The sequence below is a fragment of the Haemaphysalis longicornis genome, unplaced genomic scaffold, assembly GCF_048455015.1.
Source record: "Haemaphysalis longicornis isolate Haplotype H1 unplaced genomic scaffold, Haemaphysalis longicornis Haplotype H1 scaffold_10, whole genome shotgun sequence".
NCBI lineage: Eukaryota > Metazoa > Arthropoda > Arachnida > Ixodida > Ixodidae > Haemaphysalis > Haemaphysalis longicornis.
The window spans coordinates 38,963,330-38,978,650 of record NW_027526204.1 but is presented as its reverse complement, the minus strand read 5'-3'; the positions used below and the strand labels follow the sequence as shown (position 1 = coordinate 38,978,650).

Sequence of the window (15,321 nt, the reverse complement as noted above, 5' to 3'; positions counted from 1 at the left end):
CGCTGCGCCTTTATAGGTAGCATGGGTGGCGTGCTTATACAGCCGGTGTGTTGTGAAGCGAGTAGGAACATAATCGCCAACGGTGATGAGTGTACACGGGAATGTGCGCAACTCTCCTGTTCATCGTCTTGTCATGGAAATATGGCTTTTCTGAGGCAAATATATCTCCATAAAGACGACACTATTTCTTGCGCTACATAAACATGAAAATGTTGAGTAGAATATGTCGGTCTGAATGCCTCTTTGTCCCTCGGTTCAGCCTTCCGGCCAAGAGTAAAAGAATATTTGAACCAAGGGTTTGTATAGGCAAACATTTTCTAAACGAGAAATCTCGAAACACACTTCGCCTTTCTCTACACTGTCCTGCAAAATGAAAACGTTAGACATATTTGATGGAAACAATTAGTGCTTAACTAGTACTTCTGGTGTTCTTGTATATAAATATACATACCTGTTTAATTATCACGGTACAACCTAGATAACTGCGTGTTGAAGAGAACGTTTCCACCCAAAATAAAAAAAAGCGCTTGCTCTCGTAGATTGTGCCTAGTGGTGGAATTCCAAGCGTTCCCAAAGTAAGGAACGGTTCTGTTAGATGGCGTGTCAGCAGCGGACCGGGCAAAACTCGAGGTGTCCGTGTTTATCGCCAAAGGATCCGGACGTGAGGAAAAAAGCATGACATGTGGGCACGGTAGCGAAGAGAGGCATCTGCGTGGTAGGGGCGGTACAGGACTAGCGTCATTCGAAGACGCTTGCAGCAGAGTCCACAACACGGCCAATTTTTTGGTGAGCGACGCATAACAAGAAAGATATCATTCGGCTGGTTCCAGATATATATGTGCAGCTCTATAGAACCGTTTTTTTTTCTGTTAGGGAATAATTTTAGATGTCCATTAAACAAAAAAGTTTGCAATACAGTGCGCGTGGTATAGTAATAGGAAACATCTTGGAAGAAGTACTAACGTTTGCCGTTTATGCTGCCCTAATTTTCTCTCCTGCAGTTTGTGGTCTACAGAGTGCTTGCAGAACCGGTTCCGAATCAAATATTATACCAACAACCAGAAACCTGTGGTCGAAAAAAAGTACTATGTTCACAGTTCTAAGGTCCCCAGAATGCGTCGTGGGAATTTGACAAAGAATCCCGTACACTACGTCGTGTCTGGCATGAAGCAGTTTGGTGTTGTAATTTCCTGTCTGCAGTCGGTAATCAACGGAGTGCTTGCAAAATTGCATCCGAATGGCAGTTCTGTGAAAAAAGAGAAAACCTGTGGTTCAAAAAAGAGTACTAAGTTCACAGTTCCAATGTCCCCAGGATACATCTTCGGTAATTCACAAAGAATCTAAACTCGTACTTATGTCATGCTTGTAGGATGCAGCTTGGTAAACGTAAAAGTTAAGTTGAAAGTTAGCTAATTAGCGTCCACAGTAGCGGCTTCTTTTTTATCGGCAGCCGGGTGGACCGATTTATGTTAAAACTATAGGACGAAGTATTTGGAGCATCTGGATGAATATATTTTTGTAGGCTGCTTTTCGCGGATGCAAAGAAACGTTCAGCATTGAATATAAACGGGGGAAGGGCAGATGCCATATCCTAGTTTACTTTTGGTATTTTGTGTAGCACTCCTAGAAAAGAAGATAACCATGCGCTCTTGACTCAAAAATGCTCACTCGAGAGCCGTTTCTGTGACGAATATATACCCGTAAGTGAAGTTTCCTGTTTTCAAAAATTATCTACCAACATTTTTGTATGCAGCCGGCTTTTCTAATTCTTTAGGCTTTGTCATTCGTAAGGTGTTTAGGTAGCAAACAATAAGGAATTACACTTCGAATACTCGTTACAACAATTTCAAGTGGTTACAATAGCACCACTACGCATTGTGAATAGAAGGCAGGCTAACAACGCATCGTACGTTTTCAGGTACTGTTGTGAGCTTTAACAGCGAAGCGGGAAGGTTTGACAAACTTTGTGCTCGTGTGAGCGACACAGTTGTATAAGTTACATATTAATACAACGTGCAGTCTATTGTATCTTAACTTAAAAGCGCCTGTAACTGGTATCATTAAATGTGTATTTCAGTCTTCAGGCGCAGCGCTCTAAAATAGGGCACAGGACATAGAGGCAAACAATGCGCAAACAACTAAATACCACTTCAACAAGCAGCAGGCTTGGGACACTCTTAGCTACTAGCCAACGCTATCTCCATATTCAATCCTGCTGTGAAGAGAGAAATAAATCATTTGAATAAGGAGTTGAAACAGATGTGTCCTGAGTTATTTAAATCGTAAGTTAGCGCAGGACCGGGATAATTGGAGATTAATGGGAGAGGCCTTTGCCCTGTAGCGGGGGTAGGTAGGCTGGTGGTGGTGATGATGATAATGATAATAATGATGATGATTATTAAAAGTCGTACTAAACTTCCTAAAGTAAACATCTTAATTACCATTTCTACGTAGAGAATAATTTTTGTTATTACTCTCTCCTGTTTCTATTTCACCCCTTTCAGGTGATGCTGACCCACGCGGTGAACGTGATGCGGTTCATTCGGAGCTCCCAATTCTCACGCGTGCTTCACCATGCTACCGAGACAGTCGAATCCCTGACCACCATACGGGTGTTCGGTATGACGCAGCGCTTCTACGGTCGTTTCTGTCGCCTAGCTGACGAGACGCTTCGGGCATCTCTGGCGTCGGTGACGTGCCAGCGCCTGACGCGAGCATTCACAATAGGATGCAGCCAGACAGTGGTATTCGCCACCCTGGTCTTCACTGTGGTATTCAGTGGAAGCAATGACGAGGGAACCGGTGTGGCTCAATCCAGCAGCATCGGACTGGCGCTCAACTCTTCCTTAGGGGTGAGCATCCCGGGTTCCATAAAACTGAACCTTAGACTCTTCCTCAGGAAAAGTTCATCTTTAACTGCCAATTTTATCTCATATTTTCCTGGCGGCAGTAAATCCACTGCCACGGCTGACAGAGGTCAAGTGTAGGGCTAATTTAGCACGATGCATATGAATGCACAAGTCTAGAGCAAGAGATATGAAGCCAAAACGTTCTGGAAACTGCATGGTCTACGATAACGAACACAGTACGCGTTGTCGCGGCTGCTATTGAACTGATATGCTTTGTCAACTCAGTTCGGCAGTACGGCCCAGGCGCCCTTTGTAAATTCATAGGAGTTTGTCCTTCTGCATGCAAATGTAGTGTTTATTGAGGCTCTCCCATTTTGGCGTACATAAAATTTCAACGGAAATTTTAACGGAAATTTCAACGGAAATTTGTTATCGCGCCGTGGAATATTTACGTACGGGATTCTCCGCACCCAAAGCTACGCTGCCTTATCATGATCGTCATCAAGTTATTAAGAGAAAGTATTTCTGCACTCCCTGTGTGAACGCACATTGTACAGAGTAAGGGCCTCTTGTCATTGTGTAATCCCGCTCTGTCTTTCTCATTCGCGGTACGAGCGAGTGTTCTCTTCCTGTGTGCTTCCCCACTTCATCGATTTACCAGAGTTTTGGGGCTGTAGTAGCGTACCGAGTAAAGCGCCTTTATGTTAAGCGGACAAAATAGCGACGGTTACTCGGATTTATACGCTGCATTCGAAAATGATTTTCCGCTACACTTAATGGTCGGCTTACCTGTGTGCTGCGGATATTTGGCGCAGAATGTGATTGCTTTATTTTGGAATAAAAGAAAATTCTCGCGGGGGGTTTTTTCTGTTGTCTTGAACAAAGTTCTACTCGGCATGCCGTCATCGTATCGCCATTGCAGATCCCCTGTACATAGTTGGGTTTTAGTTCTGCACAATTATGATTGCCAAACTTATTCAAGAAATTTGCCCGCAATTTGAAGAGTAGCGCTCCGTACGAACAAAGGTGCGCATACCCACCGTAGCGTATTGTACAACACTTCACGAAACAGCTAATCAAGCAGAGAGTTTCAGGCCGTCACTAGGTTTTGTGTTAACCAATCCTTGTAAAATTATTGCACGATCAGGATCAGAGTCAACCACAACAAATCTCAGCGCACACTGTGATCACAACACCAGTAGAGTTCAAAATACCGGTAGAATTGTGGCGAATGGCAATTTAAAGTCCTTACTTCTGCTGATTGCGATGTAAACTGAATAAAAAGAAAAAGCACGGATCATTTGGCCTTGCCTGTGAAGCAACTCAAACAAATGACATTTGCTTGCGCGCCAAGAACAAGATCGTTTGAGCCTTTTCTCTTGGCGGAATTCAATATTACAGCGCCTGAACTCGATGAAGAAGCACATGCTATAACACCTTAGTACGTGAGTACCAAAAATGACACCTTCACGTCAGTATGGCGGCGTTATATGACATAGAATCCTCAAATTCTCAGCCCAACGGTGAACTCGAAAGCGAGAGGAATACTTACCTTAAAATTCAGGGAAGCTTCGACCCACGCGGGAAATGGCAATGTCGAAGCTGTTGTAGGTGACCATTGCCGCACACATAGTTGAATTTCAGTATCATTGTTCATTTGCATATTTTCGTTGCTAGTAATTGTTGCTATACGCAACGAAGAGGTCTTCGTCTTCTTTGAGGTGACTGGTAGGTGTGAATTCATCCTCAACATTGTAAGTTCCCACGAGCGCTTCGCCACTGACTCGAGGCTGCGGTGGCCGGATCTGCAAGTCGTCAAACGAAGGATTGGCGCACTCGTACCCATGGCTCGAATGATCCATAATGGCTTCCAGAGAATGCGGCGGCGCGGTGACCTCTCCGAAGAACGGTCTCTTGCCAACTTTAGCATTAGCGCTGGAGTTATTTTTACATGAGCTTTAGGGCTTACCGACGGCTTTGGAGGTTTCTGGGGGGGGGGGGGGGGGGGGTTTGCTAAAGCTACTGCGTGAGCTGGGGACTCGGCGGTCGCCGCGAGGCACGCGCTCAAGACCGCTCGCCATTTTCTCGCTGCTAGAGTTTTTGCCAGTTTTTCTGCTAAAAACATTTCGCGTGCTGAGGACGCTGGGTGGTCGCACCGAGACAGGCACGTACAAGTGCCCTGCGTTTTCTTGGTACTTTTTCCTGCAACGGTGAACTTACGGCCAGTAACAACAGCTTCGCTGTTAGCAACGTCAGACATTTTTCCAGAAAGGCATTAGGATAAACATGAGGCATTTTCCCAGAGAGCCATTTATAAATAAGTAGTTTACTCAAGCAACGTCCCATTGGGCGATTAGTATCCGCACCGTCTTCTGTTGGTATGCGTCGTTGTATTTTGAAACGCGTGCAGCAAGTTTCGCTTTATAACTGCTCTGTTTCGCGACCAAAGAACACCAGATGCACCTCAAGCAGCAAGGCTAAGTGATTTATCAAGTTGGTTCAAGCAATAGCTACGATATTTTACTGGTAGCTACACGTGAAAGGCTGCATACTGACTTAAGAATAGTACATGCAGCGCCTGAAATATTCTCCATTTTTCAGGCACTGGTGCTTTAACTTCTTGGATTGGTAAGCCTTGCGCGCGCTCTATCTCTCTGGACGCTTTTGCCGTAACGAAATAAGCAGTCTGTGTAAACTTTTCATGAAACTAAAAACTACAAATTTTAAGAACAATTTGGCAACACGATATGTATTTTGCTCTCTCAAATATTCCTTCCTTGTTAATTTTTGTGGATTTTTCAGTAGTTAAGGAACTATTGAAAAAAGCGGATTTTCGTGGAGTCATTTGAAATCTAGGAGTCAGAACGACATCCAGCAAAACCACCTGCTCGGGACTCCTTTTTGCAGATACCACTGACAATGGTAATGGTTTGCGTCACGTTCCTTGGCGTTGTGCAACTGATGGTCGCATTGGAACGAGACATAGAGTTCACGCAACTTCCGAAAGAGGTGAGTCATGCAGAGATGCGCGTTGTGAAGCTATAAATTATATCCCCATAAATCGTGCAAGGACAGGGAACGATATCTCTACAGGGTTGATGTCATCAACTCAGCTGACCGGACATTTTGCAAGAATTTCAGGAGAAGGGCCGAACGAAATGACACCGAAACAGTCCACGAAAATTTTCAGTGATGCACTTTTCTTCAGAAAGGAATTCGCTATGAAGCATACATCCATATCTGATGCTTGAACCATCCATCGCCCATATTTTTTTTCCATCCTTTGTAAGCCTCTAGAAGCATAAAAAGTTGATTTGCAGGGCCAGTTCACGATCACCAACTACTTCGGAGACGAAAATATTTATACAAGAAACTTAGAAAATTGACAAGGTTTTCGGGAGCCTATTACGTTATAAAGCGCCGCGGGAAGTATTCCGCGTATTTTTTCCACACTAACCACGCGATTTGCTTCCATTCGGAAACACGGTGCTATCAGTGATCCGTCATCAGTAACCTAAAATGGCTGTTTTTTGTGTTTGTGCTGCACATACTGATTTCACTAGAATTTGGCAGGTGTAGCGCTGCGGTATGCGAAATACCTAGGTCAGCTGGTTTTTACGCCAGAACTGTTATGCGTACGCAAATTCTTGTCCCTTCTCTCACAGGAAGAAGTCGAGATAGTGGCTGCCACAAAAACCGCAAGCTTCAGGCCAAGCTTCGGGAATGGCTTAGCCCCAACGTTGCATCGACTCGACAGAGAGTGGCCAACCGAAGGCCGTGTGGAGTTCCAGAACTTTTCCGCATCATATAGACCCACGGTTCTTGAAGACTCCCTGAAGAATGTTTCATTCACCGTTTACTCACGGGAGAAGGTGAGATATACACAAAGCGACAGCGTGAGAAGCTAAAATTTTTATGAATGTGTAAGTAGATACACCTCAGACGTATTGTTTGCTTTGTTTTGGTGCGCTCACAAACAACGGAAAATCACTGCGCGGAATGTTTGGTCCAAATAGGAGTTTTAACTTGCGGTCTTAATTTCAGGAATTTTTTAGACTACCTCCGAGTTCAGTTGTTTTACGCCTGAAAATTCCTCGCAACTAACCACGCGAATCGGTATTTCTGTTCGTAGGTCTGGAATCCCTCTCACAATACTATTTATAGGCATGCGTAGGCAGTATTGGGTGATTACTTATCGCCGGTGAGATGTTTAGTGGCGCCGCCTGGCACCGGACATAAGCTTTGGGACTCGCACCGCTGTTGTCCGGTACTCTCCGCTTGTTAGAGGCATCAGTATCTCTGCTAGAAATCGCTCGTTTAGATGCCGAGCGCGTGAAAAAGCGTATTTTTAGCAAATCATGTAATTTGTAGGCTTCTGACACTTTCGAATAATCTCAAGCGGTATTCCTCACTAGTTTGCAACACGTGGAGAGAAAGAAAAATTTTCTCAAGAGCGTCTGTCAGAACACCGCCTGTAAGTCGTACTTTCTAGCTTATTGGCGGAGTATATTGGTCAGAGCTCCTCTACACGCATTCAAAATCCAAAGTATTCAAAAGTATTCAAAAGTATTCAAGTATTTTTAAGAAGCCCCTGTGAAGAATTATTATTCTGTAATGCTGCATACCATGCAGAGGACCCCTAAACACGCATCACACAGCAGGAAATCAAACGGTTGCTTTATATTTATTTCGTTGTTTTTGTTTGCACAGATAAATGAGTTTTTGTGTGGCCAGCGCTTAAATTTTTTTGAACCCTCAGAAACGTCTTATTGGAAGGTTTGGGGATGTTTGGGAGGCTCGCAAAGCTTATGTGCATACTTTATCCAGGCTTTATCGCATACATTCTATTTTTCACAAATTCACTCTTGTTATGGGTGCGTGCAAGAAGGTGGATATCTCTAGCGTCCATTGTTTATTCACTTGAACATGCCATGAGAAGGTTTGTCCTACGGCACCTGGAAACGGCGCAGAGGACCCCGGATTTTGATCGTAACCTTCGCTATAACAACAAACTGACTCTCAACACGAACGGTTATGATATGGCTACGGTGTTGAAGGCTTGGTATGCTCGCTAGCGAACGCAATAAATAGCTTACGTGACGGTTTTCCTTACAACAAGAATCGAGACCCATGAATATTGCTAAGCAGCTCTTTATTCTTTCACAATTTCTTCAGGCGTAACGCAAAAACTTTGGCCTACGCATGATGACGTTCCAAGAATTTAAGAAGATTGCTCTTGCTCTCTTGAGTGCAGCTTTACTATAACGGAAATCTAAAGATGAGGAAGATAAGGCTGTGGGATACGTACCATAAATAACCCCCCAGGTCTGAACAAGCGTGTTGTTAAGGTATTTTTATTTACGGATTTAATACACGTTCCTACAGCGCCAGTAGGGCATAATTGTAGAAGTTATTTCGAACAGTATATAGTACATAAATTTGTTAGTGTGAGAAAAATAACAATGAAACACTTTGAAAAACTTTTCACCATCTTCACGTAGGGAAACCCTGAGTATTATGCGAAGCAGCCATGGGTTCGACTCAAGTTCCCATCAGTTTGCACTTCGATCGCGGCGTTGCGGGACGAGAATGAGGGGAGCGGAGAGCGCGCGCGCGTCATTTATACCACGGAGCTACAGTAGCGCCCCCAGCGGAGTATCCAGCCGCTACCGTAGCGTCTCTAACACTAAGCTGCTTCGCATTATCGCGCGCGGAGCCGCAGGTGTTGCCATTCGTTGCGCAATCCCGGAGAGGAGAGGAGGAATGCCGGAGAGGAGAGGAGCGTCGGAGAGGAGAGGAGGATGCCTCGCATACTACTCAGGGTTCCCTTACGGGAAGATGACGACGATGGTTGAACACGAAGCTATCTCGTGATGGATTCTTTGTTTGGCAAATCCCTAGGGGCATCCTGCCACAATCATCATCAGCGGTGCCTGGCCAGGCATTTGCAGGAAGGGGGGGGGGGAGTACCCAGGGTTCCCATACAGGAAGATGACGACGGTTGTTGAACGTGAAGCTATCTTGTGATGGATTCTTTGGTTGGCCAATCCCTAGGGGCATCCTGCCACAATCATCACCAGCGGTGCCTGCCTAGGCATGTGCAGTGGGGGTGTGGACGCCGCACAACGGCGCCCACACGACGGAGAAGGGAACAGGCTCGACCTAAACATCGCATCTAAAATTCGCATCTGAAACAATACATGAGACAAATAAAATCTGTAAAGTAAATTATACAACAGGCTCTAAGGCCTGAGCAAAATTGGTGGCAAGAAACACTTCGTTTGGGAGGGGATTCCAGTCATTAATATTGTTAGAAAAAAAATAAATCTTTGAACATAAATGCAACATTGGAATTCTCCAATCTTACGTGCATTATTTCTGCGTGGGGAAACATAGTGGCTGTTCAAAATACAAATCCTGATTTATTCCGGTTAGGTTATGCTAAATGTCGTGCAGAAATTTCAACCATGGCAGTTTTCTTCTCCGATACAACGACTTCCATCCAAGACTGTTTATAATTTGTCGGCTCCAGACATTAAGATTACAATTACTGGTTACAAACCGAGCAGCTGGCGTTTTAACTCTCTCTAGTTTTTCTTGCAATATTGCAGTAAAGGGATCCCATGCTGTGCATGCGTATTCAAGTACTGGTCTTATATTGGGAAAAAAAAAGCGTTTCTTTTAGTGTTTGGGAGGCGTCCTTAAAATTCCTCTGGAAGAAATAAAGAAGAGGATATCTATTGCTGATTATTGCGTCGATTTGGGTGGTCCAGTCTAATGTTTCGTTGAGAGTCACACCAAGATAATTTACCGTGTGCACAGTCTGCATTCTACTATTCTGCAAGGATAATGAATAGTGCATGTTGTTTTTCTTGTTCGTAAATTGGACATAATAGCATTTCGAAATGTGTAAATTGATCCGCCATTCTGTACACAAGGTGATAATTCCGTAAAGGTCTGTTTGTGTTACATCGACGTCTTCGGCACATTTCACAGGATGATATATGATGCAATCGTCAGCCTATAACGCTACAGTGCATTTATTCGGATGATAAGATCATTGATTAAAATAAGAAAACGTATTAGTGCAAGGAGGGAGCCCTGTGGGACTCCAGATAAAACACTAACAGCAGATGGTGAAACTCAAGTAACGAGCGCTTGCTTCTGGCGATCACTCAAGCAGTCTTGCACCCATGTTAGGAGATATTTGGGTAGGCCTAAAAACGATATTTTGTAAAGAGACGATTGTGCGGAACAACATGGAAAGGTTTTTGTGAATCTAAGAAAATAGCATCTACCTGCGTTACACAAGATAAACCTGACTGAAAACCACGTTTCCACGGCGTGAAAAATTTATTGTCTTAAAGTTGCTTGATCGGACATGAATATGTAATATGTTCTGAAGACTTGCACGAAACGCAGGTTAGTGAAACGGGTCTGAATTTGCAAGGTTTATCTTTTTCACCGGTTTTATATAGGGTGATTAGCAAACAAGTGATTCGCATACAAGTATGCGTGCATGGGTGCGGGCATGGGCGTGTTCGCATGCGTGAGCGTGTGTGCCGGCGTTCGCAAACGTCTGTGTGTGTGCTCGCGCGTGTGCGTGTGTGCGTGCGTATGTGTTACAGCGGAAACATGTTATGGCGGTGCACCTGCCGAAATAATGGAAACCTGCTAGCACTAACGCCTCTGCTTGCTGACTTTTTACACTCTGTGCTGACTTTTTATTAGTGCCGAAAAGCAGTAATGAAAATTGGGCGTGTCATTTCTAGGTCTCTACGATTTCCTTTATCAGAGGAATTAGAAACCCTGATCGCTTTGTGAATCAAGCGGGTATTGCTCCATGCCGTGTACACGAGCACAGCCTCCGAACATGAACCGACGAGGGCGTTGTTATCGTGCTCCATTGCTAATGTTTTGCTCAATTTTTCTAAATACTGGTTAGCAGCCTGGTACAAAACCAGGAGGCGCTATACACACAATAACTTATTTCGAAGTACACCTACATTTTTTGCTCCATATGGGACATGTCCGCAAACCCTTGGCATACGTAGGGCTTGGCTACAAAAGCTGTTTTACCATCTCATTACATGCGATTTGCGCGAATCGTAGTGCCTTCTGCCAAAGTCGAAAATCCAGAAGGCCTGATTTTTCCTTCGTCTTGCATATTCGCTGTTTTCTCTTAGAAGAAGCGGGCGTTTTCCTTTGTTCGAAATACTTCTCGACAGCGAATTTAATGCCCAGCTGCGACTGGTCGCGCTCCGTACTGGACCGACTTCGCAAGGAATGGGGCGACGCCGGAAATTTTCCTTCCAGAGCGGTATCAGAAATATATTTTCTATTTATTTATTTTGTCGCAAACGCGACGTAGAGACGAGCCGAGAGAAGTCAGGACGCTATTTCGTGCACCCAAAAACTGGGGCCCCATTTAATTACACGCTCGTAACGTCCGTAGCTGCTTGCGCACAGGTGGCGCATTCATCGCTTGTCGCTCATTCCCAGAGCCATCACTCTTTTAGTGCCCGGCTGCGGCGCCGCCAAAATTTATTTATTTATTTATTTATTTATTTATTTATTTATATACTCCTTTTGTCACATGCTGACTGACGCGTTCACCTTCTGTAATGCAGCTTTGTTATGTTTATTTATTTATTTATTTATTATACTATTAAGGCCACGCTAAGGCCGTTACATGAGGGGATAAGTCACTGAAAGATGATTTTTGCATGGCTTATTTGCAATTAGTGATGCAGAAGTGGTGCACGACGTTAAAAGGCAGATCATTCCAGTCCATAGATGTTTCAAGAAAAAATGAAGAATGGTGGACGGAATTATAAGCACGAGCGGGATAAACAGCTTTGGAATGGTTTAGTCGACACGAAAGGCGATGAGCACGATTGAAAACCTGGTTTAGGTGCATGGAATGATAAAAACGATAAAAAAGGCATAGTCTGTGAAATTGGCGCCGTGAGACTAGATCAACACGGTTAGCTTGAAATTTGAGTTCGGTTACGCCGGTCAGATAGGAGTAATCTGAGCACATAAATCTGGCTGCCCTTTTCTGGATCAATTCAAGTGTGTTACTAAGAGTAATTTGATGGGGATCCCAAACGTCACATACGTATTCTAGCTTTGGCGGGCAAGTATTAACTAATTGAGGATTAACGGAACGTGGAGCGAGGCGTTAGTTTCTTCGAAGATAGCCAAGTACACGGTTAGCGTCATTGGTAATATTCATGACGTAGGATGACCAGGTGAGACCTGAAGTTTTGGTAACGCCAAGGTATTTACATGAATCAAGTGGTGTGATTTCAGAATTAAAAATTTAGTATCTATGTTGTGAGTGGCCCGGTCAACGGTGAATGGATAGGACACATATTTTCTGTATAATAATATCTTAGGTATGCAAGGTTAAGAGGTAAGCAAGAGATAAAGTACATTGTGGAAGTTAGCAACAAAGGAACCACCAGCATCTGGAGGGTGATAATATACTCCAATGATAAGGTGCGGATATGAATTTTCGCAGTTGACGAACACTGTTTCAAGGAAAGAGAACGGCTACCTCTGTGCCATTTAAACTGGTGTGGGTGGCAATGAGAACTCCACCACCCCATTTATCATGACGATCACGCCGAAAAATAATGAGGCACGTAAAACAGGGACGTAATTCAAAATCAGAAACGGAAGGGTTAAGCCAAGTTTCAGTTAACAGAACGATATTGCATTCGGTAATGTCGATAGGGTTGCAATGTGAATCGCGTTTCGGTATGAGAGTGAGTGTGTGAGTGTATACGATTGAGTAGTTTTGCGTGTGTTTTAGATTGCGCGTGAGCGGAAAGAGATAGCTATGGGGGGGGGGGGGGGTTGTGGAATTACTTTTAAGGAAGCATGAGAAAAAACGTAAGTGGTTTTACAAATGGCTAGTTTGTCGTAGGGGAGCTTGTGTGTTTTGCGCGATGCTTTACCAAATTCAAGAAGGTGTTTGCGGGCTTTGCGGGTGCTCGGGGAAAAATCTTCACTTACGCTGTAGTAAGCGCCCTTTATTTTCGGCGTTGGATAGTACTTGTTCGCGGTCTTTAAAATGATTGAACTGGACAATGATGAGTCTATGTTTCAAACGACGACAATGACCAATTCGTTGGGCGCGTTCAACATCTCCCTGCGGGAGTGTACTCTAGAGGTGTGTACTACACCAATAAACGATGCCCCTCTCGGACTGTGTTCAAGTTTCATGAGCAGCATCTTCAAAGCCATAACGCACAAGATTACAGCGTCGTAGTTGGACCTCAAATCCATCCATCCGAGCAACTAGGTTAACAATATTGCCGCAGTTTTGTTCGGCCAGGTTCTGAAAATCGTCAACTTTCTCTTTTACGGTGGCTTTGCCTGAGCTGTCTCTTTTGATTTTGAAAGCCTTTTAGTTATGTCTTCAAATTTTTGAGCATTTTACAATAGTGTAAAACGAATTGACCTAACCTCTTCAGGTAGGAACGCCTGACAGGACTGTATACCACTGAGCACGGACATAAGATCGCTAGACGTTTTAGTAGCAGCAGAGCGAGGTATAGGACAGGGCTTTTCCTCTATATCCCCGGACAACAGCAAAAGCGCTCGTAGGACATGAAGGCAGTTGGCAGCAATCATAACGCAACAGCCAGGGCTCGGCAGCACAAGATAGGCAACGTATTTGGTACGTTTCGCGAAGAGGGATGAGGAATTATTTACCCGCATCAAAAGCAAGCGTTGCGTGTGAGCGCGGCACATGACTGCCGTTCTGCCGAGTCCGCTGAAGAGTGCGTCGCTTTTACCGATGCTTTCATCCTTTAAGGGTGACGTCAGACGTGCGTCGCTGCCTTGTGACCATGAATTCGTGGTCACGTAGCTTGAGCTACGGGCACCAGGAGAGACGGAAGCAGGGGAGGGCAGAATGCTGTAGGATGATGGTGCTCTACGGGCCGCTGGATTCCGGCGGCAGGGGGCGGAAGGGCGGGCACATAGTAAGTAGCTGGGGAGGCAAGGAAGCGTCCTCTGTAGCCTGGAGACAAACATGAAGTCCGGCCACGCAAAAAACCTGCATCAAAGGCAAGCGTTGCGCGTGAGCTTGCTTCATGACTTCCCTGCTGCCCCGCGCACTTATTTAAATCATATCTTGAGGTAGTGCACGTGATTTGAGGTCTTTTACTACGATCGAAAGATATAACCTTACGCACACGTAAAATCTGGTGCCGACATGCGCCAAAAGTCAGCCGAGAGCCAATCAACAACAGGGGAGAGAGCCTGAGTGAACCGGACAACAAATGCCAGCTCAGCCTATTCTGCGCCTCCCGCGGTCGCGCTCAACGCATATTAGCCCTATGGTGTTTTTTTAACGAAGGGATGGATATTAATAAAGAAAATTTAAAGTGGCCGCTGTGCCCTAAAAACCAAAGCCCGGCATTGCAAGCTTAGGTGTTTTGCGGGGCTGAGTCCTCGTGAAAAGAATTCTAACCAAGGAACGCTGTCTTGCTCTGGAGTAGTTACAATTTTTGTGTTTTACGCGTCCGAAAGGTATACAATAAATTTAAATGTGCATTGCGCCCTCCATGGGCTCTACGCTGACCCTTTCGGAATGTTAGCGATGACACGGTGGACTACGAGCTTCACGCGTTAGCTGAGCTAAACAATAAAAGTGTTTCGAGTTGAAGGGTACAAACCACAAATGTCGAAGATCGGCTTTCTAGTCACAATCCTTGCAACGAGCTATGTGTCTGGTTATCGATAGGAGATGCCTGTATTCTTTATAAACATCAGGGTGACGGCAGTCCGCAGGATGGATACGCTGTCTTTCCTGTGCTCCGTATTTTGTTTTGTACTATCCCACCAAAGAAATAGAGATCCCAATATGGACAAACGAAAAGCCGTTTTCAAGGCGATGTCAAAGACAGTGCTCTAGAAACATGACTAGTTCGACCGTTTCAGATCACCAATAAGCCGACAAAGACGCCCTAGAAGCTTATACGTTCGATTACTAGCTGCAGGGTTTAATAAAATTGCAGATCAGAATACAGCACAAAATTTAACGGTCTCGAGAGAAGCTTAGCGAAGCCAAACCGAACGAAAGCCAAATAATGTTTTAGCACGGCAGCCTGGTGGCCTCCAAAGTGAGATAACACTTAATAGAACCAATAGCAGCTACCACAGTATAACCTTTGAAACGGAGCTGTTACACGCTCCGGGTACGTATTTTCTCCGGCAGGCACGACAAAGTGGCAACTGCCGTAAGTCATATTGTAACGAGGTAAGACGATGTAAACCAGGTCAAATCGTACTGAACTGTGTTCAAATCCGGTTAACAGAATCTGTCAGACCAGACTTCATTCTCAGGCCGACAACTCCTCATATTTGTACCCCACACCGTTGCTTGAGTTATTATGAGCACTTCGCAAATTCTCTCCTAGGAATCTGAAATAGGCGAACTGGCATCAACAATACC

At 44.7% G+C, this 15,321-nt stretch overlaps 1 protein-coding gene across 2 annotated transcripts in view; it reads left to right on the top strand.

Moving 5' to 3' along the window:
* The window catches only part of LOC144158390 (ATP-binding cassette sub-family C member 2-like), a 147,633-nt gene that overhangs the window by 118,621 nt on the left and 13,691 nt on the right, over window positions 1-15,321 (top strand). For both annotated transcript variants that reach the window (XM_077689261.1, XM_077689260.1), the window contains 3 exons: window positions 2,505-2,852; window positions 5,757-5,858; window positions 6,515-6,721. In XM_077689261.1, coding sequence (XP_077545387.1) covers window positions 2,505-2,852; window positions 5,757-5,858; window positions 6,515-6,721 — 657 coding nt within the window. The remainder of the gene's footprint in view (window positions 1-2,504; window positions 2,853-5,756; window positions 5,859-6,514; window positions 6,722-15,321) is intronic.